This window comes from Dromiciops gliroides, chromosome 5, assembly GCF_019393635.1.
Source record: "Dromiciops gliroides isolate mDroGli1 chromosome 5, mDroGli1.pri, whole genome shotgun sequence".
Lineage (NCBI taxonomy): Eukaryota > Metazoa > Chordata > Mammalia > Microbiotheria > Microbiotheriidae > Dromiciops > Dromiciops gliroides.
The window spans coordinates 178,388,959-178,414,860 of NC_057865.1; the positions used below are offsets into that span (position 1 = coordinate 178,388,959).

At 33.2% G+C, this 25,902-nt stretch overlaps 1 protein-coding gene across 5 annotated transcripts in view; it reads left to right on the forward strand.

The window, feature by feature from the left end:
* The first annotated feature begins 512 nt into the window (after positions 1-512).
* The window catches only part of SOX5 (SRY-box transcription factor 5), a 503,326-nt gene continuing 477,936 nt past the window's right edge, over positions 513-25,902 (forward strand). For 4 of the 5 annotated variants that reach the window (XM_043968272.1, XM_043968273.1, XM_043968275.1 and 1 more), the window contains exon 1: positions 1,801-1,969. In XM_043968272.1, coding sequence (XP_043824207.1) covers positions 1,932-1,969 — 38 coding nt within the window. In that variant the 5' untranslated portion in view covers positions 1,801-1,931. Of the gene's footprint in view, positions 1,062-1,800; positions 1,970-25,902 lie in introns of those variants that run through there. The other variant, XM_043968274.1, reaches the window with a different exon arrangement.

Genomic DNA, 25,902 nt, shown 5'->3' on the forward strand with positions numbered 1-25,902 from the left:
AGTTCAGTGCCAGCCTGGACATTGGCTGTGCAGACTATTGAGCCATTGTCTGCTCCATTTCCAGAATAGCCCCCAGTTAATCACTTCGGCTTTGAAGGGAATTTCCTCGTGGAATTCTCCACAGAAAATCTAATCAACTGACCTGCCCTCTCAACAATGGAAGGCTTTTTTTTCTCTCTTTCCCTTATTGGGGCGGATTCTGTAATGTAGCCTTTTGTGCAGAATGAACCCTCCCAGTAGGAGTGGAGGGAGAGAGAGAGAGAGAGAGAGAGAGAGAGAGAGAGAGAGAGAGAGAGAGAGAGAGAGAGAGAGGAAGAGAGACAGAAGGAGAGAGAGGGAGGGAGGGAGAGAGAGAGAGAGAGAGAGAGAGAGAGAGAGAGAGAGAGAGAGAGAGAGAGGAGAGAGAAGAGGAGAGAGAGAGAGAGAGAGAGAGAGAGAGAGAGGGAGGGAGAGAGAGAGAGAGAGGAGAGAGAGAATGCACAGTCTTGTGTTTGTGAGGGTGTGCTTACTCTGACCAGATGCTGCAGTGCACGGGGATAGTCACCATCTCTGCATGTGTGTGTGTGTGTGTGTGTGTGTGTGTGTGTGTGTGTGTTATGTGCCTCTGTCATTTCATGTCAAAGGTACATTACCTGATTACCTTCCTCATCTGCCAGATTTTTATCTAGATAATTGGAACTGCTATAGAGGCTGTTCTCTGCCAGCCAGCTTAGAATCTGTAAAACCATAGTTTGTCCACCTTGTTATCTGTGGCTGCCTGGGCAGAGGAAATTAAAGAGATCCACAGCTAAGGGACTTAGCCCTGTTCCCTCCTCTCAACCACCCCCTCCCCCCAGCAACCAAAAAATCAGAACAAATCAAAAGTTATTACTATTTGGGGGAAAGGGGGGGGCGGTGATTTTTGTTTTGTTTCCCGTGTGTTCTTTTGGGATGTGGATACCTATTCCCCTCCACATAGCACTGATGTTTTATGGAGTTTGGAGCTGAGGAAACTTTGGCTGTGTTGCCAGGACATTCGCACCACTTTGTGGAAAGCAAGAGCTAACAGTGAGACGGACAGAGTGAGTGACAAGTTGTTTACAGGTTTCCTTGAAGGGGCCTCTGCTATATTTCAATCTGTCAAAGTTGCTTTTCTTCCCTCAGAACAATGCCTGATTGTTGTGTGTGTATATGTGTGTGTGAGTGTGTGTGAGTGTGTGCTTCCGTGTGCGGGCAAAGAGAAAGCCTAGAAGGGGAGGATAAGAAGAAATGAATGTGTAAAAAAGACTATGACTAACATTTCCATTTTTTTTTCTTTAATTACTTAATAACTGCAGTTTAAACGGGTGGTTGGTATTATAGATTCTCTTTTAATTCACTACTAATACATTTTCCTTTATTCATATTATTTGTGTATGTATTTTATTCATGGGGGAGAGTGTGTATGGAGGATGTTAAATGAGTTGACTTCTCACATTCTCTGATGACTGGATGATAGAATTAAAAGGAAAGGACAGGCACCCTGAGGTTGTCTAGTGCCTAGCAGCCGCAGCGTGCTGCTCAGCTGTGGGGGAAGCTTTCTAAACACTGTGCCGCTAAGTGTGCTACCCCTTTAAGAGACTGGTCAAGGAGTCCTAGTTCACAGAGAGGGAGAGGGAGAGGGAGGGAGAGGGGGAGAGAGAGGAAGAGAGAGAGAGAGAGAAGAGAGAGGGCAGAGAGAGAGAGGAAGAAAAGAGGGAGAGGAGAGAGAGAGAGAGAGAGAGAGAGAGAGAGAGAGAGAGAGAGAGAGAGAGAGAGAGAGATTGAGGGAGGGAGGGAGGGAGAGGGGGGAAGAAGAGAAGAGAGGAGAGGAGAGAATCAATTGGTTTAGAGGGTTTGGACTCACTTGACAGGTTCAGTTGGAGACGATCATAGGTGGCTGCTGTGACAAAGGGAAATTGTGCTTTTCCAGCATGCTAACTGACCCTGATTTACCTCAGGAGTTTGAAAGGTGAGTTGAGTTGTTTTCTTTTGGATGTTATATATTTTTTTAAAAAATATGAAAGTATCACTCTCCCATTTTACAGGCTTAGAATCAGTTGTGAGATGCTCTTTAAAAATCATGCTTGCCGGAGAAGCTTTTATATGATTCTATATGTTAGCTGAATCTTGTTGTTTTCTGAACCAAATTGAAGGAATTTACAAAGTCCCCAAGCTTGCTTTTGATGATTTTAGCTTTGGTCCTATAACAGAGATTTTTAATGAACATTAAGTATCATGCCCCCCTTGTCTCTTCCTTTCTTCCTCTAATTCTTTTTTTTATGCAAAGAACCCACATTTCAGCATCTCTATCTCAGATGTAATTTCTGGGATGCCAGAGAAATTTGAGGATGATTAGAACTAAGGCTTTAAGTTCCTGCAAAACTTTGGAAGTATCTCCATAAAGCACATGACCTTTTGTTGATATAAGGGAACAGGGTGTGCATTTTTTTTTTTAAACTCAAGTTAACATCACAACAATCCATCAGGAGATCTTTTTTATAAATGTCAGAAAAGTTAAACACTGATGATTCCTAAGTTTTAGTGGACACTTTTTGCACTGGCTGTCGAAAGCTCAATTTTGATTTATGATGTTTCCTTCTTTTGCCAAGACAGGAGCATGTGTATTTGGAATTAAGTTGTTACTATTGAGAAAAGTATTTTTAGCTGCTTTAGTTTTGTATTATTTCAAGTTGAGTTGGGCTTTCAAAAATGTTAGTCCTCTTCATATGCATCTTAATATATACTGTAATTTTTTTTTTAAAAATCTTTATTCTTACTCTACCACAAGTTCAATTTTTGGGGAAAACTATAAATAGGATCTTGTTTGCCATTTAAAATAATTCAAACTTTGCATTCTCTTTGGTGATTTTTTTTATCTAAAAAAAGACAGGATGCATGATACATAGGCTATATTTTTTTCATTTTCATGAAAGCTACCTTCTGTATAAACATTTGTTGTATCTGACTATGCAATGCAAGCTAGGTGCTAGACCAGCTGGTTAAAAATATGCTAAGTCAAGCTGTTCATCGCTCAAATGACTGAATTTGATATGAAAAGGCGAAAAAAGAAAGACAAAGATTAAAACATTTTAAGATTGCAGTAAATCAGTGAGCAATGGAAGATGAAAAAGTACTGAGAGTAAAATACATTTTGAATGTGATTACATATTAGGGTTCAGAATACGACATTACAGAGAAAATTAAAATAGCACAAAATATACTTTAGCATTGGTTTCTTTCTTTTTTTTCCCACCGAGTGATTTATTGACCAGATATCCTCATATAAATGGCTTAACTTCTTTAGTGTCTTTATTTAAGTGTTATAATATTTTCTCACTTCAATTTAGTAACTCCCTAAAATGTTAACATTTTACTTTGGAAGAATGCTTTATTTTACAGAGGAAGATTCGTTATTTATCTTAGAAATTGTTAGTGTTTGAAGTAGCGAATACTTTTCTAATTCAACAGAGTAACAGCTTCCTATGTGGTGCAGAGTAAGAGTTAAAGTATAATATTCTTTAACTATAATTGTACGTTATGAAAATGATGCTGACAATCTCATTTGTAAGCCAGTTTAATGATTCTTATAAAAGGTAGTTACATATTAAAAGGTTATATTCTGTGTATATATAGGCAACCTTTACTACTGTCAGCTTTATTTGTATTTTTTCAATTATCTCCTTTTGAGTTAATTAAAACTCCCACCCCTAACTTCCAAATTCTAAAGCTAGAATCTCTTAACATTTTACTCCTGGCTCATGTTTCATTTTTGCCATCACTCAGGGGCATGCACTTCTCACTGACTGGTTAAATAAGCAAATGGTAATCAATAGTGTTGGTATTCTTGCCGACAGATTTGAAAATATTAACAACTCAAATATTTTTGAAAGATATCCCATGATGTAAGAGGTCTTAATTAGAATTGGTAATACAACCCCAAATCTTTATAGCTCATTACCATCTGCTTACATTATGAATATACAGGTAAATGTAGCTTTAATAAGCTAGATGTAGTACATATCATGTAACACTGATGATCTCCACTTATAAAAAGAAAATTCAAAGGATATGTGCATAAAATATCTGCACTACCACATGTGTTCTGCTGGGATTTGATTTTTTCTGCTTTTTAGATTATTTGTAACTCTTTCCATATAAATTACTTACAGTGCACACAAATACCTGCCATAGGGGATTTTTAAAAATCAATAATCACCCATGAACCTATAAAAGAAGCCTTCTAAAATAATTTGTGAAATAGAACACTGAAGTGGACAAAGTTACTTTGCTTTTAGTTTTGGTTACACTAGAAATAGAAGTTATGTCATCCTAGACTATTTCCAGTGAGAGATTTCTGACTATCTTTCATTGTTCTCCAAACCTCCATATTGTTTTGAAACTTTACAGAATAGTTACAACCTGTACAATTACAAGTTAAATGTGGAGATGACAACTGTTTGATTTGGATCGGTATAGGACTGTGATAACAGCTGTAGAGGTGAAAATGGTCAGGACTGTCATTTAAACAATTGTTAATTCATTCAGAAGTAGTTGCAATTGCAGAGGCTGTTAAGATTTGTTCTTCAGGATTTAGTAAAAATTTCCCAAACTGGACAGTCTTCTCTGAAAAGTAAAGTGAGTTCCATCCTTTGGTTTTTATTTGCAAGTATTCAGTCTCCTAACTAAATTGATAATGTAGACTCCACATGGGGATGGGAGTCAGGGAAGCATTTCTAAAGATTTCTTGGAAATATTATTGGCAATTAGGACCTATTATGTCTTACTTCTTAGAGTCAGTATAATTGACAGCAAGCACTATATGTTAATAGCTATCACATTAAATGCATACTAGAACCCACACAATATAAACCTTTGTAGACTTGTAGATGTGTTTATGTAATTAAATACAAGCTAATCTAACTCGCTTGTTTTTTTTTAAAGGACTCTGAATATCCATTTTAAAATTCTGAAAATATAAGGAGCTACTAAAATAACTATCACAACCTTTTTTTGTTTTTATGATATTGATAAATAAGAAAAATGAATATTTAACACTGTCATACATACATTTGCTTGCCATTCCTCTCTTTTATACTCCATATACCCTGTGTATATATAACATGCAACAGTTTGATAACTAAGTTACTGTACTTTTCTCTCTTATGTCATGTTAGTGCTTAATTAAGTATCAAGTGTGAAATGGTTGCTTAAGAAGAAAGGGTATGTTAATGTCTGTGGAGGGTAAACATGAAACCAGGTTAAACATTTTGTGTCACCTATTGAGTGGTATCCTTCAAAACGGGTCCAGACTGAAGAATGCCTGCTTAGATAGATGTGGAGCGAATGGCTATAGGACAAAAAGTCTCTGATGGGAGGATAAGAAATGAGTTTAGCTATTGTTCATTTTAGGTATACATCAAATTTGTTTGATGTTTTATCATCACTTGCCTAAAGGAAAAAACATTTCCTTATGAGAACATTTTCAAATATATTTCTTACAAAATATACTAGCAACTTTTATAATAAGTTGGTTGTCCTATAACATATTGTTTGGAAATTATTTTCTTGTTCATAACTAAATATAATAGAAACACCTCTTTAGTGACACTTTTAGATCACCTAGAATTTGCACATAGGCATCAGAAGAACTTCAGAACTCGCCTTCCATCATTAAGGTGAACATTCAGTTCATGTAATGATTTATTTATCTCATTTGTTCATAAGGTAAGAAAGGAAAGGGAGATCTCTAAATTGGTTGCAAAGGAAAGTTGTAGTTTCATATTTAGAATATGTTTCCAGGGTGTTCTGCTTTGTGCATTTCAGTTGTTGTGCTTATACTTGTTTATAGAGGAAAAGTTGACTGTAACATATTATAGATTTTAAATAATTTACCACTACTTGGAATGGAGCTATAAGTTTGTAATGTAACACACAGAAGGGAAGGGATGAAAATGAAGGGCTTGATAGAGTCATGCTCTAGGTAACTATCAAGCGCATCTAAGAGTTAAAATATTAAGCAGCATCTTGTAGTGTTCACTGTGCAATAAGTTTGACAGATGTAGAAATATGTGAGGGTCATTGTTACTTTTCATTTTTTGCAGAGTTATTGTATCACAGCCCATAGACATAATAAGCACATGATAAAGTATTTTTACCTGTTCTTAGGGAGCTTTTTGCTAAGAACCATATATACATCTTGCATGAGAGCCAAATAAGACCTGTTCTGTTACTTAAGCACATTATTCTTCCATAGAGTTGGGAACTGTTTCAAATGGATTAAATTCATAATGCATTTAGAAAGTGGAATTACATCCATGGGTAAAGCCTGATTTTTATTGCTTACTCTTCCCACTATTCATTTTTCAGCAACCTAATGATTATATAGTGTGCTGAAAACACACATTATGTAGGTTGAATGTCTATCCATTTACAAACTAGGTAAATAACTATAACTGATGGATTTTCTTTTCCCCCTTCATAATTTGTTAGTTATTTATAATTTAAGTCAAGTTAACCACCTCAGTTTGCTCTTTTCTATTAACACAAAGTCAATATAAAGTAGATGTAGATATCATATATTAGTATCAAGTGAAAAACTGTTGCATAATTTCAATGTGGCATTTCCATTAGAACAGAAATAAGAAGCTCTCTAAAATCAAGCAACAGATTTTTATTCTTCATAGCTGTGTTTTACATGGCATTTCATTGTGCATTATCTTACTAATCTCTTATAATAAAATAATAATTTGATCTCTAGAGAGATGTGATAAAATGATACTCACTTGTGTAACAACTTTCAATATATATTTTATTATTGTTTGACTTTTAACACTTGGGCAAGTTTAATAGAATACCCAATATCCTTTGACAACATTCACTGACAGCAAATCAGAATTGAAGATGATAGGACTTTGACCATATTCTATTTCAGATTCTTGTTAAACCTGTCCCTCTGTCCTCAAGTCTCTAACCTCTTCTCAGCTATCATTAGCATAACCTATTCATCTCTACTAAGTAAGTTCATGTGTCCTGAATTTCCTCTCAAGAGGAAATTGTTCTAGTTGTCTAGTTCTAACTGTCCAATAGGGGTTTGTTTTGAGCACCACATTCAGTATCCATTCCCTCTAGAGACTGAGAGTAAAACCTCAGCCGTACTCCCAGCCTTTGCCAGCCTGAGTCGTTAGAGACTCAAAGTTGTTCCCAATCTTTTGCGCCTCCACTGTAGCACTGAATTCTACTCAGTGGACTGCGGAGGACCAGGCAGGAACAAGATCTAGAAGAATTCTGGTGAGAACTGTTTATGGGGATATGGTATTTTAAAAGAATGTAGTAAACAAACAGAATTGTGGCATAAACAAAGATAATTAGCATAAACAATATCATTTTAGGACAGGTGGTTTAAAAAAACAAACAAAACAAAAAACCCAAATATGAACCCAACTTGAATGCTGCCAGTTTGGAACCACTGAACCTTAATCTGTACTTCATGAGATTTGCCCAGGTTTGTTGATAAACTTGTCAACATGCTTTTGCTTTTCCTTTTGTAAAATTTTCCGGTCATTATGCCCTTTTGTCACCCAGCTTGAAAGTAATTAATCTGTTACAAGGTGGTGTAATGACTTTTTTACCCATAAAACATGACAGAAGTAAAATTAAAAACAAAAGCTGGTGACTGTTCATAGACATTGGAAATGAGCTTTGAACAATAAATCTATCCAAACCCAAACTGGATTGAGTGGATTTTAGATTTTTCTCCTTTTAATCAAATTAATATCTTAGGTACTTGACTCTATAATAATTGTACTTTTACTTTTTCCTTATCTTTGGATACATAAACTCTTTTCCTATTGCTTAATCTTAAAATTAGGTATATCTTAAGTGTCATTTTTCTGACTGTTTTCCTTGACAACTAAGACAATGTAACCCAGTTGAGTACAAAATGTGATAGGTGATCATGAAGTATAAGGATGACATTTATTCTGCTCATATCATCTTAAGGTACTATGCCATACAGTATTCTTACCTGAAAACATTTAAGATTTTTAACAAATGACTGTCTTTGTATATATGTAGATCTATAGTATAGCTATAGATATGTGTATATATATATACACACACATATATATACATATACATATATATATATGTATATATATATATTACTTTAAGTGGAATCATGCTGAAGAGACTATTGTTTCTTTTCATTTGCACTAATGACCAAAGTTCTTATAGATGTTGAAAAGGTGTTCTCTTCCTCCTGAAGGAAATTCAGGTGGTATCTCTGGGTAGTTCTTTTTTGCCAAACTAAATGCAGTTTTGAATGGATGTTAGTTTCTTGGAGTGATAGGGATGCATGTAAACTACTAAACTGGGTCTCATTCATTCACTCGATATTTCTCATACTTCAGGGACAAAAATAATTTGGCTACCAACAAATTAGGGCTACCTGCCAGAGTTAACACATATAGTAGGTAAGAGTAACACTAAAACTAAAAACTTCTGGCAGGGGGGAAAAAACAACACTGAAACTTTCATATGTTACAGCATTTCTATTTCTGCTCTTATTTTTGAAAGTGTGTGTATACACACACACGTAAGTATACATATACACATACACACATATATACATAGACAAACATATATATTATTTTGCATATATTGCAAAATAATGTTAAAGAATATATAAATAATATTATGCAATTTACCTTAGTATACATTGTATAGATATGTATTTATATGTGTATATATATATATATACATACATGTGTGTATATATATATTATATGGGGGTACTTTGGGCATAATATCTCATTGTGTGGTGGCATGGGTTTCTTCATTTTATTCTATGAGCCTCACATTTTTGCCTTAATATACTCTATGCACTGTGAATGTATCTAATATGAAGAAATCAACTTTACAGCACAGGACTGATCATTAACAAAAGTATTAACAAAAGCAGCATACCTTGTTTGAGTGTTGACTTTAAGAATATCTTTAGTTTTACCGAGGAGACTAAGTAAGAAAAGCTTCTAGTTCCCTTCTGGCTACAAAAATTAGGAAACTGGGTATATAAGTGAGGTAATTTAAGTGGTTGTAACTGGCCTTTGTGTATTCCCTTTATATTATAGCTAAAGAGAAGATATCAGATTATATATGCATTATTTTGATACCTTTGTAATAGTTTGTTTCAAAATGTATTAAAACATTTACCATCATACAGACTTTTTGGTGGTGTTTTAGTCAACTGACCAGCAATTAATTCCTTTTGGCCATACCTTATGCTCACATTTTTAAAAATTAAGAATAAATGATTTCATAGGGCTACAATCAACTCTTCATGCAATAGTGTTCTAAATGAAAAGAAAACAGGATTAATTATCTACTCTTTTAATTTTTTGTTCCTTCTTGCCATGACTTCTTTCAATATCAAATTTTAAAACATTTTTATAATTATGTGTTGAGATGGACAAATGAATGTATACTATTTGCCATCTATCCTGACAATTAATCCTAGTGTTCCTTAGACAAAAGTTTGCATGGCCAAAATATTTTCCCCTTTCTTCTTGGTGACCTTTTGTGTCCCTCTCTTATTATATTATTTTTCTTATTGAGTTTCATAAGGTTTTAGAAAAGAAGTGGATCATTTGTATGGAAATGTCATATAAAATTAGGGCTAATCACTCTCTTCCCTTAGTTTTACAGTCTGGAAAAGAAATACATATTGAAGATCTCATAGGCTATGTAAAGTGCCACAATATCTTAGGAGAGAATAGAATGGACAGGAAGTCAAAATATTTTATTTCTGGTTCTATCATTGACTCATCTTTGACCTTGCTCAAGTCTGTTTTAATGACTACATGTATAAATTGGCTTTGCATTATTTGTAATCTTTCTCACAGCGACATCATGCGATTTAATCACATAATATGTGAAAGGTTCTTGGGAGAGTTCAGAAGAAAGCTTTTATATAAAACTCAAAGTGCTATTAATCAAACTAGGATAAACAAGTAGGAACAGAAAATCAAGTACAGTAAGGAATGTAGTGATTGAGTGAAATGTACCCTTCTATTCCAATTCTCTAATAATAGCTTAAATTTTAGTAGCCTTAAAGGATTATGGAATACAAGTATCTAGAAGCCTACTGATATACAAAGTTCTAATTCTTGAGAAGTGAAATGCATATTTGGCCTATAATTTAAATGTAACATTTGATAGACATTTTATTTCACATAGCATCAGAGATAAAGAAAAATGTTTCTAATAAATATAAAATATTTTCTATCCTAGAAGGAATCACAAGAATCAAAGTTAAAGTAAAGAATAATGGACATTTTGTAAGAAAATTAAAATAAAATTCCACATCCTTTAAGATCAGGAAATATATTTATCATGGACAAACTAATAGCTTAAAGTACATATGATCAAAAGACCTAAAATAATTTAGTGAGGGGGTTGGGGTGGGATAGTAGTAGCAGATGCTCATAGTTATGTCAAGTTTGCAAAGTACATTATCTACATGATGCCTTTTGATTCTCCCAAAAACTCTATGTAGTGAGTACTAAAGTATTATTCTCAAAATTTTACATATGATGAAACAGTTCCACAAAAGTTAAATGACTTGCCCAAAGTCATGAAGTCCTGGGATTGGGATTCAAAGCCACGCTTCTATGGACTTCGAAGTATAATGCTCTTTATCTTGAATCACACAACCAGTACAAATACATAAAAAAGAAAGCTCACTTCTACTTCCTAAGGCTATAGCATGATTTATAGAAGAAAGTAATAACGTCTAAATTGTCTAAACCTAAATTGGTCTTAAAGCATGTAGTACTTATCAAGAACTTTTTTTTCAACTAGCTAGGTAAATCAGAGTATACTTGAGTAACATTTATAACATCTGAGTTTTCAACTTAAGTGTCATGTTGGAAGTATGTTCTTAAAACGAAAAGTTATTAACTTCCCTGTAATAGTATATTTTTCTAAAAATATTCTTTATGATGGCTCTTTTTCTTTGAGATTAACATTTATTAAATTATAATAATCAATAAATTGTAATATATGTAATGAAAACTAGGAATTCAATAATCAATAAATTATTATACTTATATACTTATATATGTTATGAAAATTAGGAATTCAGCATAATATAATATAGAAAGAGCACTATATTGGAAAGTTTAAAAAAAGTATCTGGAGTGTTAATCCTGAATCTAATATAAAGAGTTATGTGGTTAATGATTTTCTTTATTGCCTATTATTGCCATTTCACAAATAATTTCTTTAAAAACCTGATGCTCAGAGAGTGTAATTTGCATTATTTTAATTCATGTTATCCAGTATCAAGCAATGGTTTTTCCCTCCTGTTTTATTACATAAGCATTTATATGAAGTTTTCCCCTTTTGTAAAAGTTTTCCCGTTCTGTTCTTTAAAGAACTTTTCATTGTTTGAGTCTCTGCACCTTTTTATTACTCTCTGGACTTCCATATCCTCACCTATAAAAAGAAAGTTTTGGACTAGATAATCTCTAAGGCCCCCTCTAGCTTTAACATGCTATGTTACTAAATTCTAAGATCTCCTCTAGTTCCAAAATTCTAAGTTTCTAAAATGTTTGTACAGTATTCAGCTTCTTGTTGCTAAAGCAGGCAGAATGCTTACATTTCTGCTTTTTTTTTTTTATGTGAAGAGAGCAGTACTACCACAATCAGCCAAGGAATTTACATTTCAAACCATTTCTTAGTTTACATGTGAATTGGGGACTATTGTCCAGGGGCAAAACACTTAAAGAAAATGAAATTCTGGGTGCTTGGAAGTTGGTACCTGTACATTAAAAACAAACAAACAAACAAAAAACAGAGACCTGTTCTCTTAATTAAAAAAAAGTAGTTGTACATCATATCAAAATAATTCAACATACCAGTCAAGCAGCAACTATATTTGAGTATCTACTATGCTTAAATCACATTACTAAGTGCTATATGAGTGAGTTATACATATAAGTTAAGGATTCTGTTCGTATAGATAAATGTAACATTAAATTAACTTTGGTCCGCTGAAGTGAACTTCAGTAGTTGAAGGGTCATGCCAAATACAAACGTTAGAAAGTGGTATAGTCTTTGATTTTTAAAGAGTATTAACAATAGGGAGACAAATTTTGCACCTGAATTTTTGAGAAAATGAATGTACAGCCAATTAAAAAAAACCACACAGAACCACCATGTGAAAAAATGTTCCTTAAAGAACAGCTCTATATCCTGAGAAGGTAAACTTTAGATGAGAGGTGTTATGGTCTATGAGAAAGACTCCTGGGCTCAGAATGACTGGTTCATCTATTTAGCGCTAGAAAATATACTAGAAAAGTCAGACGAACTGAGTTCAAGTTCTGATTTTGGGAAAATTGCCTACTCTCTCCTTTACCTAGAAAGTAGAAATACTAATACCCTCACTATATTTATTTCAAAGCATTGTAAGGAAAAGATGCTTTTTTGCCATGAAATATTTATGCAAATGAGTTACCACTATTAAAAATAATAACAATAATATATGAATTATTGAGGCGCAGTCTGGATTCTTTTTAGCAGTGTTCATAGCACCATGAACACAATCTTTGAATATAAGGAGGTGTGTGTATTCTCCACATGCAGCAATCATAACCAAGTATATTTAATTTCAAAGTGGACAAGTCAGTCAGTCAGGGTATGAGCTTTAAGTATAAAAGAACCTTTCAGATCATATAGTCCAACCCCCTCATTTTACAGATGAATACATCAAATCTTGAAAGCCACATACATATAAGCATTGGTGAGATTTAAAAAGAAAAATAGTACTTGGCCATTTGAAAGAAGGTAGAAATTGGCTTCATGTTAAAGTTAATTTTGTGTGCCATAATTCAGATGGAGGATTATTGACTATTCATGCCATTTTTAATTTTGGAAAGAAGAATGGGTGTTCTTCCTTTGCTACTGAGATAGTGGCTTTTATTTTTTAAAGGTTGAACCCAAACTAGATTTAAAACAAGGACCAAAAGGAAATGTGCAAAAATCCTACTTTTAAAACAGAAAGAAAATCTGGAAACCATCCAATCAGGCATCCCACTGCTAATATATTTTATAATCTAGCACCTAGTGCTATACAAGGATGACATATGTTCCTGTAATTTCTCAACCAAAGATTTAAAACTATGTTGAGATAGTCACTTAACTTCTCTGTTTTTCAACAACTGATCTATAAAATGGGCATGCATACTTACTTACCTACCCCCAATGCTAGAGAAGAGACATAGTTAATTAATATTTACAAAATATTTAGATATTTCTGGATGAAAGCCACTGAGTACAAATTGTTAGAATTATGTACAGTTTTTACTAAATGCAAAATAGTTAACATACTTTTAAAGTGAAAAATTATAGGAGTAAAAATAATTTCAATGGCAAATGCATATGAAAAATTACCTGTCTACTTTGTTGGGTCCTAGAAGAGCACTATTTGTAAATAAGCTAAGTGGTAGTAATTATTATGGCTATTATTGTTATTACATCAAATTAGCATATTATCACTATACCTAGCATATATTTGAATAGTAGTGAAATACATTGGAAATTATATTTCTCCCTTTTTAATGTATAAAAATATCAGTAACAAAAAGTTACTGGTAGGCATGGAGCCTCGTTTATGAAAATATGGATTGATTGCACTGGTTCGATATATACTCACTCAACTTAAAACTCCAGCATCCTTAATTTGTATATATCTAATGAAAAATAACTAAAAACTGAAATTATAAAAACAAATAAATAAATGCTTACCTGATGGGGAAAGCTATATCTTTCTCTAAAAAAAAAACAGCCTTAAAAGAATACAAAACAAGCAAAAAAACCCAAAAAACAAAAATAAAAACAAAATACTTATTTTGTGTGAAATTGTTTTTCACAGATATAGTGTTCTAAAAGCCAGAAGCCATCCAAAGTGCTGATACCAATTTAAGAAGATGATCTTTTGCCTTAATTATGCATCTGGGAAATATTAACTGAACATTGTGTGGAGAACAGTGAATACCTTAGTTGCCAGTTGTCTAAAATGCTGCTAATGATCGACACAGTGCCAGTGTTTTGATGGCTAAAACCTAGGCCTGAATATGAATACAAAGAACACAGTTTAAAAAAAACACACATTTTATACAAAACAGATTTCAACCATCTGCTTGGCACTTAAGTTTGCGACTATAGGCAATATATGAAAGAGACTACTGTCCAGGTTATGAATGGTATCACTTTTATTGGTAACTTAGAAAAACCATAGGGTTTTGAAAGCTTGTATAACTAATGATTTTCTTCAGCTGAATAATGAAAACAAGTACTTTAGCCAAAATTTTGTTCCCTCCATAATGTCTTGAATGCCAGTCTCTTATTGTAGCAAATGAGATTTTGCTAATAAAATAATTCTTACTGCTGCACCTCAGAATATTCAAATATACCAGCCAACTCTAGGCAAGTGGCTCTGAGGATGAGAACCCCAGATGGTTTATGATATAAAATATTGTTTGCTTATAGGAATAGGTTGTATCATCAAGTCTGTTGCCTGTATACTATGGAGCATGTCAAATCAGCATGCAAGTTAATGAAGTAGCATCACTTCTGGATTTCACACCTTCCTATTTGATCTGAATTTATAGCATTAAACCGGAGCAATACTATTCCATTATTGCTACAGTGAGAGAAAAAAAAAATTCCGTCATAAATTAGACAAGGTATTCTTATTTGGCCTATTTTGCTCATCTTAATTTCAAGGAGAAATTCTAAAGTACTTACTAGGAGAATATTAGTAAATATACTCTAAGCCTTTAAAACTATGGATCAATTCATAGAGACATTTTATGTGACTTGTACCTATACATGTGTGTGATGTCTTCATATAGTAGGAAAATGGAATACAAAAATGGAGACTGAAAGTGAATAGTTTTTAGAATCAGTTGAGGCATATTTTATTCAATGAACATTAATTTTGACTTAATTGTGTCCTGTGTTTTGCAAAAAACATACATTAAACACTATTCTCCATGGAAAAGACTGAACTAGACAATTTGGCATGGGAAAATGTTCCTCAAAGTCTCTCCACAACTATCAGCATGGAGAAGAGAATTGAGATCTCAATACATACTGTCATTCTGGTAGGATGAGTCAGAAAGATTCACACCAGGATCTTGCATAGTGGTAAGCAGAAAAATGCCACAATAGCTACTACTGTCATAATTCTTGCCTTTTTCCTTGAAAATAGTAATGATAGCAATTTTGATTCTTTTTTTTTTTTTACAGTTTTAGCTCTTTGTATCACCAACTGACTTACTTAAAAGTTAGAACAAATTTTGTTTTATCAGGTTTTCCAAATTTCATGGAGTAGCAGAAAAATTATATAAAGGAAATTGTTTATGTGAGGCTTGCAAGGATTAAGTGAGAATTTTTTTCACCTGTGAAAAGGTATGCTCAGTTTTAATAATAATAACTGATATTTGTTCAGTGCTTTAAGGTTTGCAAAACACTCTGAAAACATAAAAGCCAGAGGCAGGATTTTAACCGTGGTCTCTTCTGACTTTAATTCAATCGTTCTTTCCACTATTTTATACTTTCTAAGGTCATATATTATGAATAGGTAAATCATAATGTTCCAAAGAAATCTGTGGTTTGATAGAGATTTTTTTCAACCTTTGAATCTTTGTAACCTATTTCCTATGGTGAATGTCTTATTATTTGTTTCTCTAAGTGTACTGTTAGTTAGAATCCAAAAGAAGTTGAAGGAACTTGACATTATGCCTTAAGTAAAACACCCCTAGGTGAATGATCTCCAGGTTATTTGGGGAGGAGGTAACAGCGTTTTATGGTGTTTCCACTATCTAAAGATGCCTGGAACTGTTTTTGAGACATATTCATTCCCCCTAAATTTTGACTTAGACTTCTTATTTCCTTTATCTTAGAGAGATCTGAGGTACAAAATACCACTACTGCTAGTACTGCTGCTAATAGTGCTGCTGCTGCTGCTACTACTACTACTACTACTACTACTACCACCACCACCATCACTACTACCACTACCACTACTAATACTAATACTATCCTCATCACCACCACCACCATGAACTGCCATTTATATATAGATTTTTTTTTTTTTTTAGTGAGGCAATTGGGGTTAAGCGACTTGCCCAGGGTCACACAGCTAGTAAGTGTTAAGTGTCTGAGGCTGGATTTGAACTCAGGTCCTCCTAACTCCAGGGCCGGTGCTCCATCCACTGCGCCATCTAGCTGCCCCCATTTATATATAGATTTAAGGTTTTTTAAGTGCTTTGAATACATTATTTCATTCAGCTGTTACAACAGTTATGTGAGATAGGTTTTGCAGGTATGATTATTCTAATTTTATAGATTGCAAAACTTAGGCTCTAAAAAATTTAATGACTTGTTCATGGTCATAAGGGTTAGAGGCAGAATTCAGACATAGGTCTCTTTTGACCCTCTTAGTTCAGTGTTTTTTATTATTTTTGGAGAGGGCAGTCTTGCTGCCAGAATTCTTGAGGTACATTAACTATTTTGGTTTTCACAATGGGATATTTGTCTAAGAATGACAACTTGTGACATCAGCTTTTTTGAAGCATATCAGGCAATGAATTGGTTCAGTGTCTTTTTATATCATTTTAGTATGATGAAAGACTTAAAGTTTCAGTAATGAAGGGATTATTTTCATATGTCAATATCATAACACATTGTGAATTTCTTATGAATTCATGAGGAACTTATATGATACCTGACAAATTTTTACCAGAGGGTTAATAGAAGGTATGACCCTAAATTAATGTTACTAATTCCTCAAAATCATTTGTGAAAATTGTTATATCATATAGGGTGTAACACTTGACTAAAAGTAATTGGCTTCAGAAATTTTAGGATGTTTGTGAATGAAGATAGACTATTTTATTGGCAGTCCAAAGCCATTTGTCATCACTCTTTTAAATTAGTGTTAACCAACTAGTAAAGATGTGACATGGTCCATGCAACTTCATTTTAAGCATTCTTTTTTAGTTTGTAATTCTTGTTAAGGAGTTTGTTTTTTTCTCATATACACTTAAAATCCTTTCTTTTCTTATGTAGTTTATCTTATATACTCACCTTCAATAACTTTCTGCCATATATGGATAAAGCAGAATCATTGCAGTAGTAATGAGTGGGTTAATTCAATAGCAACAACAAACATACCTTGTTTCCAAGATACCTCAGTGTAAGAAAGACTTATACAACTCTAAACTGGTAGTATCTGTGGCTAACAGTTGTCCAAGCTTCCTAGGGAGCTAAGAAAAACTTTGACAATTAGAGAAGGGCATGGACATATATAAATGTGCCCCCATTTAATATTTGAGGATATGAAGTGGGTATTGCCTTCTCAGGACAGTGTTCCCTAGTGGTACTCTATAAGGAGTCATAGTGATTTGCCAGAGTATGGTGGAGTAGCAGTAGCCTTTCTAGCTTTTCTATAAAGTTTCAGAGGGCATGCCTTTTTAGGTTTACATGATGTTAACCTTTAAAGCAGAAAAGAACAAATCATGTTCAATATTATTTGGGTAGAATTTTTCTTAGGTACATAAATAAAATTAATTTTGGGGAGAGCATGAATAGCATTGCTGAATTTCTATATTCAGAAAAAGCATAAAAGGTATTGAATGAATTCAAAATGAGGCTTTCCACCAGAGTTCTTGGAAAGTTTAGCGAACAAAGTCAGCTTCACTACTGTGAACAATTAAGCCATTTTATTTGCATGTGTCTACCTCCTTACTTGACTAAGTAATGCAGTTACATTTATTGGTGGTTTACTTACTTTTAATACCTTCCAGTCCAATATGGTTTGGGGGGAGCTCCAAAATGCATGGGTAATATGTTGAATTGAAAAGAGAGGTTGTATGTGTGGAATGAGGACGATGAGTATTAAATAGAAAGGCTCAAGTTATGCCAAGGGGAGTAAATTTGATTAAACTGTTAAGTTGAAGTTGCCCTGCCCATTGATGAAGACCAAATGCAAATCTATGTCTTTTTTCTTACCACAAAATTTTTAAAATGTAACATTTTCTCTTGGTATGAAACAAGCAGCCTTATGTCCCACTTTTCAACTCTCAAACAGTGACTGTTTTAAAATTTTTAGAGAGAGAGAGACTAGAATTCTCAGGTGAAAAGATATCTATATCTCCATATATGCATATGTATGCACTGAAAATTATAATTAACAAGGATACAATGTTTACTATGTTTTATGATTTTAGTAGCATTTACAAATAATTATTAAAACATAATAAAAATGGAGTTAAGGAGTTATTTTAATTTTTTTTTCTTTTTTGGATACCTATTGGTAATGCTTAGAAAAGAACCAACTTAAAGACTTATAAACCTTGACTCATCTTTTAACAGCTTCCAAATTTTAACTAGCACTTTAATGTCATTCAAATTCCATAATATAAATATTTTAATTTTAAGAGAAAATTATGAAATAGAAAATCCAATCAATATAAACTTAATTCCATACCTTGTGATTATTATTATTTTTATTTTCAGTGAGGCAATTGGGGTTAAGTGGCTTGCCCAGGGTCACACAGCTAGTAAGTGTTAAGTGTCTGAGGCTGGATTTGAACTCAGGTACTCCTGACTCCAGGGCTGGTGCTCTATCCACTGCGCCACCTAGCTGCCCCATTGTGATTATTTTAAAGTACATATTTTATTCCTAGTGGAAATCATTGAGTATGTGTATATTATAATTAATTTTACTAAAATTGTGCCTGGGAGCTTTGTTTTATTTTGTTTTATTTAGCTTTGGGGCAGATATTTCACATCGGTGTAAATTCATATTTGGAAAAATAAATAAAAGAGGGACATTGCTGTTTGAAGAAGGATGTGGATCACTATCCTATTAAGTATTTTTTTTTCTTTTCACCCTAACAAAACTTTGAAATAACGTTTTTAGAATTTTATTTTTAAATTTAGACATCAAATTCTTAATTTATTTTGAATGAAGATAGTTTTCCACCATAAACAGAAGCACATTTTCATACTACTTAAATTAAGAAGTTTATTTCAGTAATCTCTTATTGAATATAAGATTTCTACGGGTTTATAATTCCAATATGGTCCTAGGTGAATTGCTACCTAGATTTTTCAGTGGAGTCTGAAACTTTTATTTGTCACTTTTGTTAACTGTTATCTTTATTGGGCAAAGTATTCTCATAAGGATATTGATTAATATACACACACATACACATTTCTCTGAGCCTAGTTGTCTAGAGAAAAGGAATAAAAACTATTTAGGTAGATCTTTGCTCCAGGATCAGAATTTCAATTATAAATTTTATACACTAAATGCCTAAGTCCCATTCATCTTGTCAGCATTAAAATATTTTGTTTTAGTTGTATGGTATGTCTAAAGACTTTTCAAAGACATAAAGCACAATGAATGTGTAATTGATATGTATAAGTAGAAAGCATCTGTATATAATAAAATGGATAGTATACATGCATATATGATACACATACTATTCAATTTAGTCTATATTCCATGAAAAAAAATCAACATTAATGATTTGGTCATGTGAATGTTCTTGATAGCAGTATAATAGCATGATTCTTCTATGAGATTCTGATGTGTATAAACTGTAAGATCACAATGTAGGAATAGCATTGTATGCCTTGCTAAAATGAAAGTTTAAGCAGTATGGCTTAGACTTTGACTTCTAGGAAGCCACAAAAGAAGAAAGATCAACCTAATGGGCACCATTCAGGGAAAAAAGGTGACTTTGTGAGGATATCATAGCTTAGGAAATCAAAAAACAAAACCATAATCAGGTACAGAGTTACTACTGTCACCTGCTATCATCGAGAGCAAACACTACACATTATACTAATTATAGAGATAATAGCATTTTAAAATGTGTCATGCATTTGCATACTTAAGTGTATATTAATGTTTTTGTGTTCAAAATATATGGTCCCCATAGAATGTAGAACTTGGAGTTGTGAAGTACTGAGTTTAAATCCTGCCTCAGGCACTTAACCAGCTGTATTACCCTGAGCCAATCTTAGTATCTCTCAGGCTCATTTTTTTTTAATCTGTAAAATGGAGATAATAATAGCAACTTTTTCACAGGGTCATTGTGATGATCAAATGAAATAATATAGGTAAAGCACTTGGTAAATTTGAAAGTACTATATAATTGTTAGCTCTTTTGATGATGATGATATGAGAAATAGCATGCATAACTGAAAGAAAGCTAACCTGAGACAAAAATTCTGGTCCATGATAAGTATGTGACAATGAGTAATTTTCTGACTTTACAATGGCCTAGACAACCTTCTAAGACCCAAGTTATAGATGTTTTGATAGTCTGATAAAAACAATATAATAATATAAAATAATAATAACAATAATAATAACATTTATATAGTATTTACTGTGTACCATGATCTGTGCAGAGTGCTTTACAATTATTATTCCATTTGATCCTGATAATAATTCAAGGATGTAAATGCTGTTTGTTGTCATTCAGTCCTATCAATTGTGTCTCTCTCTCTCTCTCTCTGTGTGACCACATTTGGGATGTTCTTGCTAAAGATACTGGAATAATCTGCCATTTTCTTCTCCAGCTTATTTTATAGATGAAGAACTGAGGCAAACAGGGTTAAGTGACTTATGCATGGTCACATAGCTAGCAAGTGTCTGAGACCAGATTTGAACTCAGAAAGAAGAATTTTAGTGACTCCAGGTCCAGAACTATATCACTGTACCATCTAGCTGCATCTAGATGTTATTATTATCCCCTTTTGTAGATAAAGAAACTGAGGCAGGCATACAGAGTTTAAGTGACTTTCCTGTGGTTACATAAGCTAGTAAATATCTGAGACCAAACGTAACTCAGGTCTTCCTGACTCTAAGGCCAGCATTCTATCTACTGCGCTACTTAGCTGCCTAGCCAGAGAGATAAGTATGCAATGATGAGGCATAAAACAGGGAATTATAATCTTAAAAAAGGTTTTCATTACTTTTATGGAAGATGTCCTATACGTGCCCAAATGGAGAAAGAATTCCTGATAGGTCAAACATTCTTCACTTAGGGGCTTTGAATTTGTTTTGTTTAATATTTTAATAACTATTGCAAGGTAATTAGTTTCCTTTGTAATTGTATGTGTTGTGTTTTATGTATTTTTTAACATTGTTCTGAGAAGGGGTCCATAGGACTCACCAGACTGCCAAATGGGTCTGTGACCCACAAAAAAGCTAAGAACATCTACAGAGAATGAATAAATGATCTATTGTCTATTGTTTGAAGATGATATTTGCATCTGATTGAAAAAATAGTACAACATTACTGGACCTATTCAATGAGATCCATGATTATTCAAAAATGATCATTCTAACAATCTCCACAGGCCAAACTCAGTGGATGGAATAACGCCTATTATGTATATTACATTATGAAGTTGGATGGCCAGCAGTCCATTGAGTTAATAGATCAGTGTATTCATGAGGAATAGATAATACAAAAACATGAATCTACACTAGAACTTAATATGAGGCAGAATTTGAGTAGTATTGTAATTGGGAAATCTTGCAGTGCTTTCAACAATCCCAAACTACTGCCCCACTGAAAATGCATCCTAATAAGACAAGTGCAGCATATTTCATAGTGTAGAATATTAAATTGAAGAAATTTTTATATTCATAAAATGGAATAATGCAATATAAAATTGTATTTCGAGATTCTAAGCATTCAATGTGTGATAATTCATTATTTAGATTGAATGTTCAACCACAGATTTGACTTTTTAAAAAAGATATGTGTTTTAAGGAAAGATTCCCTTTCTCCCATACCCCTTTCAACACTTAACAACTTATATTCAGAAATAGCAAGTGACTATGTTTTTACTATTTATTTAAGAAATATCTTTGACCAATGATGATAAAGTTATATACCAACAATGAGTTTACTTAATATAAATATTAATGAGATGCTAATAGTTTTCCTTAGGTATCTTAGTCTCTCCAATAAAAAATTAAAGTCACCTAATATTTAATCATATTCAAACTATAGACATAAAATTTAATGTTAATATTCAATTTAGTCATCAAAGTAGTATAGTTAAGAGACATTTCATTGACTACTACCCATGCTAAATTTCCAGTAGCTGGAGACTTTAAAGACAATTTGAAACTATCGATTTATTATGATGATTGCAAAAAACCCCAAACAAACAAACCAAAATACCAAAACTAAACCCAGATCCATGGTAACATATTTGTAGTATTTTAATTGATTGAAACATGGAAAATATACTACAACTTGGATTTGTTCTTAGTTTATTTAATTCAATAGAGTCAAAAAAATTGGAAGATAAAAATATATGCATTTATCCAGCCTGTGTTAACATCATTTTGGCCCTTGAGGCATAAATGATTAAACTAAATATTTGGTTTTGTGGTGGTGTCTTTTTTAACATTGAAAGATTTCCCTTTTATGGGCCTTTTAAGTGAATTCCTGGGAGTTGAATGCTTTCAGAATTTTCCCTTCATATATTATATTGTCTTAGATAGTCGTCAATGCTTTATTATAAAAGTAATGAGAGAACATTCCAATAGATATAACAGGTGGCTGCATTTTTCTCTCCTGTACCTTGTTTCAATGTATACAAGTCTTCCTACTAACCAATGAAGGAATTTTGGAAGGAAGAAGAAATAGCATCTCTGTATCGTCATAATTTTGTTTAATTACAAAATCATTGTGTGCTTTGACAAAATTTATTAGGCTACATATACAGCTCATCACGTTTTATTTTGCTTTCTTTCTGTAAATTATTGAATATTATAATTTTGAAATATCAGATCGGAAATGACAAAACATGAGGCAGTCAACTCATTTAAATACTTTCTATGTGCAAAGCACTGTACAAAGTGCTAAGGATAGAAATAAAGAAACAAGATGATCTTTGCTATATAAAAATCATGTTCTAATGGGGGAGACAACAAAAATAGTAGGGTTCAGCTGCGGTGCAATAAATTGTAAGATGGCCCATTGGTTGGTAGGATTCAGTGGTGAGGAAGATAATACATTTTCTTTAATGTCAATTTCTTTAGTAAAACCATAACCACTTCTACAGTTAAATTATTTACAGTGACAAGGGCTTTAGTGCTGAAAACTTTCTAGATCTTTAGTTACTTTGCTGCCTACTAAAGGAGTTATTACCTCCTATAGTATCTGAACTGCTGAATATATTAGGACCATGGTAATTGCACTTAGGCAGTGCTGCTTCCTAATAGGTGACCACAACCTGTCATCCACGTAACTCTATAGGTGAGACAAATTACAGCTCTCATATGTTCATAGATAGAGTATGAAGGGACCTCAGAGGATAGATATCTAGTCAGTTTATCATCCTCATTTTGTAGCTTAGGACTGTGGCCCATTGCCTGAGTTACCCAAGCGAATAACAAATATAATAAGAATAAGAAATGGGATTTGAACCCATATTCTGTCCACAGAGCCAGTGATCTTTTTGTTGTGTAACATTTACTTTTATTTAAAAATAACATTTAGCTGTAATTAACCCACATCATAATTTTATTAGAGCTTAAATGCCAATTATTTAAAAGAATTTAAGAATAAGAAAAGAACACCACAAATGATGAAGTACCTTACTGGCATAAGCTTTAATTAATCTATACCTATTTTATCCATCTCCAAGTTTGTGATCTAAGAATTTCACCTGATGCTTCTCTTAGAATCAGTTTTTTTTCTTGATCATATGTATTGCCCAGTGATTCTATAGCATTTTTGTGGTACATTATTGACAAGCATTGGTAGGAAGTGTCTATTGATACCAATAATTATTTCAATTACTTGGTTTATTCATCTCCCAACTTGAAAGCCCATTCAAATCTAAGAGAAACAAGGACTCTTTCTAGCTTGAGCTGTTTAATATTTGATGCTCAAGACTAAGAATGGGGTCAGCCATTCTAGGTATTATTGTCTCTAATCATTCTAACTGTTTCACCAACTGTTTCTTTGCTTAAGTTCATTACTTCTGATGTGGCAAAATGCTTCCCATTTCTTTACCCTGTTTTAAAAAAATAAGTAAATAACCTCCATTGACATCGTGACCAGTTACTTCTATGGGTTTTCAGTTAATAATGTCTAATTTCTCCTCTATGTGTGCATAATAGGTCATTTTCCATATTCTCCTCCTTCCCCTCCCTCACCTCAGGCCTGTCTATTGTGGTATGATCCCAATTTCAGTTCCTTTGCTTACAGAATAAGATGTGTAAGGGGCATGCTATATTTACAAAATTTTAAAGTTTATTTAAACATTCTATAGAATTTTTTTCCAAAATAGATAAGATCCCTTAGGTTCTCTGCCCAAACTAGGAAAGAAGAGGATCACACATCAGCCCTGAGGTGCAGCCCCCCCAACACACTTGTTTTGAAATTAGGAGGTTCAGATTATCTTGGTTTAAAATCTGGTTCTGCCACTTACTACCTGTTTGTGCCAGTTCCTATGTTTTTGAGTCTCAGTTAGTCCTTTACAAAATTAAAGATTGGATTAGATGACCTCTGCGATAGCCTTCCAGTTCTAAATCTATGACATATGACTTAAATCAACTGCTATAATATTCTAGTATTATTTTATTATCTTATTTATGCATAACAGCACAAATATGCATATATATTATATATTCAGCAATACCTGATCATTTAAAAGATTTGTTCTTAAGTGATGAGTAAATTCTTTTAAACAATTGAATATTTAGTAAATACCTATAATGATTAATATACTGTTAGTTGCTCAGAATACAATGATGATATTACTAACTAAGCCTTCCCCTCAAGGAGTTTACAACATAACAATGGAAGATAAGTGACTGTTAGACAGAACATTTATTGTATACTTATGATCTGCCAAGCACTGTCCTAAGTACTAGGAATAAAAATGAAAGTAAACAAGATGATTATTCATCTCAATGAGATTACATTGGGGCAGCTGGTTGGCACAGTGTATAGAAGTCCTGAAGTTAGGAGGACCTGAGTTCAAATCTCACTTCAGACACTTAACTAGCTGTGTGATCATGGGTAAGCCACTTAACCCCAATTTCTTTAAACATTCAGAGCCATCTCCATTCATCCTTACTTATATCTTGCCGCTGGATCCAGATGGTTCTAGAGGAGAGAATGAGGCTGGTGACTTTGCATAGCCTTCCCTCACTTAAATCCAATGCACTGCAAGTCATGACCTCATCTCCTAATGCCATGGTCCTCTATGAGAATGAGGCACAAACAACAACAGCTAATGGGGGAAGAAAACACATAAAGAGAAGCTGAAAAGTAAGCAGAGTAGAGGAAAAAGATAAATAAGGAATTACCATATAAAAATTATAAGTGTCAATAAGTAATGTAAATAGAATAGTCTAAGAGGGAAATGGTCTAAAGTGGAAAATTATATAACAGGTAGAAAAGTTAGGATAAACTTTAGGGAAAAGGTGACATCTGAGCTAGACCTTAAAGAAAAAGAAGGATTCAAAAGGTGGGCATGTGACAGACTATTTCTGACATAAGTACACAGGTAATTATGGTCAACATAAGATCCAGTAATGGTAAATATCCTGCTGTGATTGGAACATCCAATTCATGAAAAGTATGTAAAATAAAGCAAGAATGTAATAAAGTTGGAAAATATATTGCAATCAGATTGTAAAGGGAATTGAATAGTAAGCTGAGACTTTTGTTTTATTTTGTTTTGTTTTTATTTGGTAAATAAAATATAACAACCCCATTTTTTTCAGGGTAAAATTACTGTGGTCAAAAGTGAAATTCTAGCAGGGAGATGATAGAGAAAGGT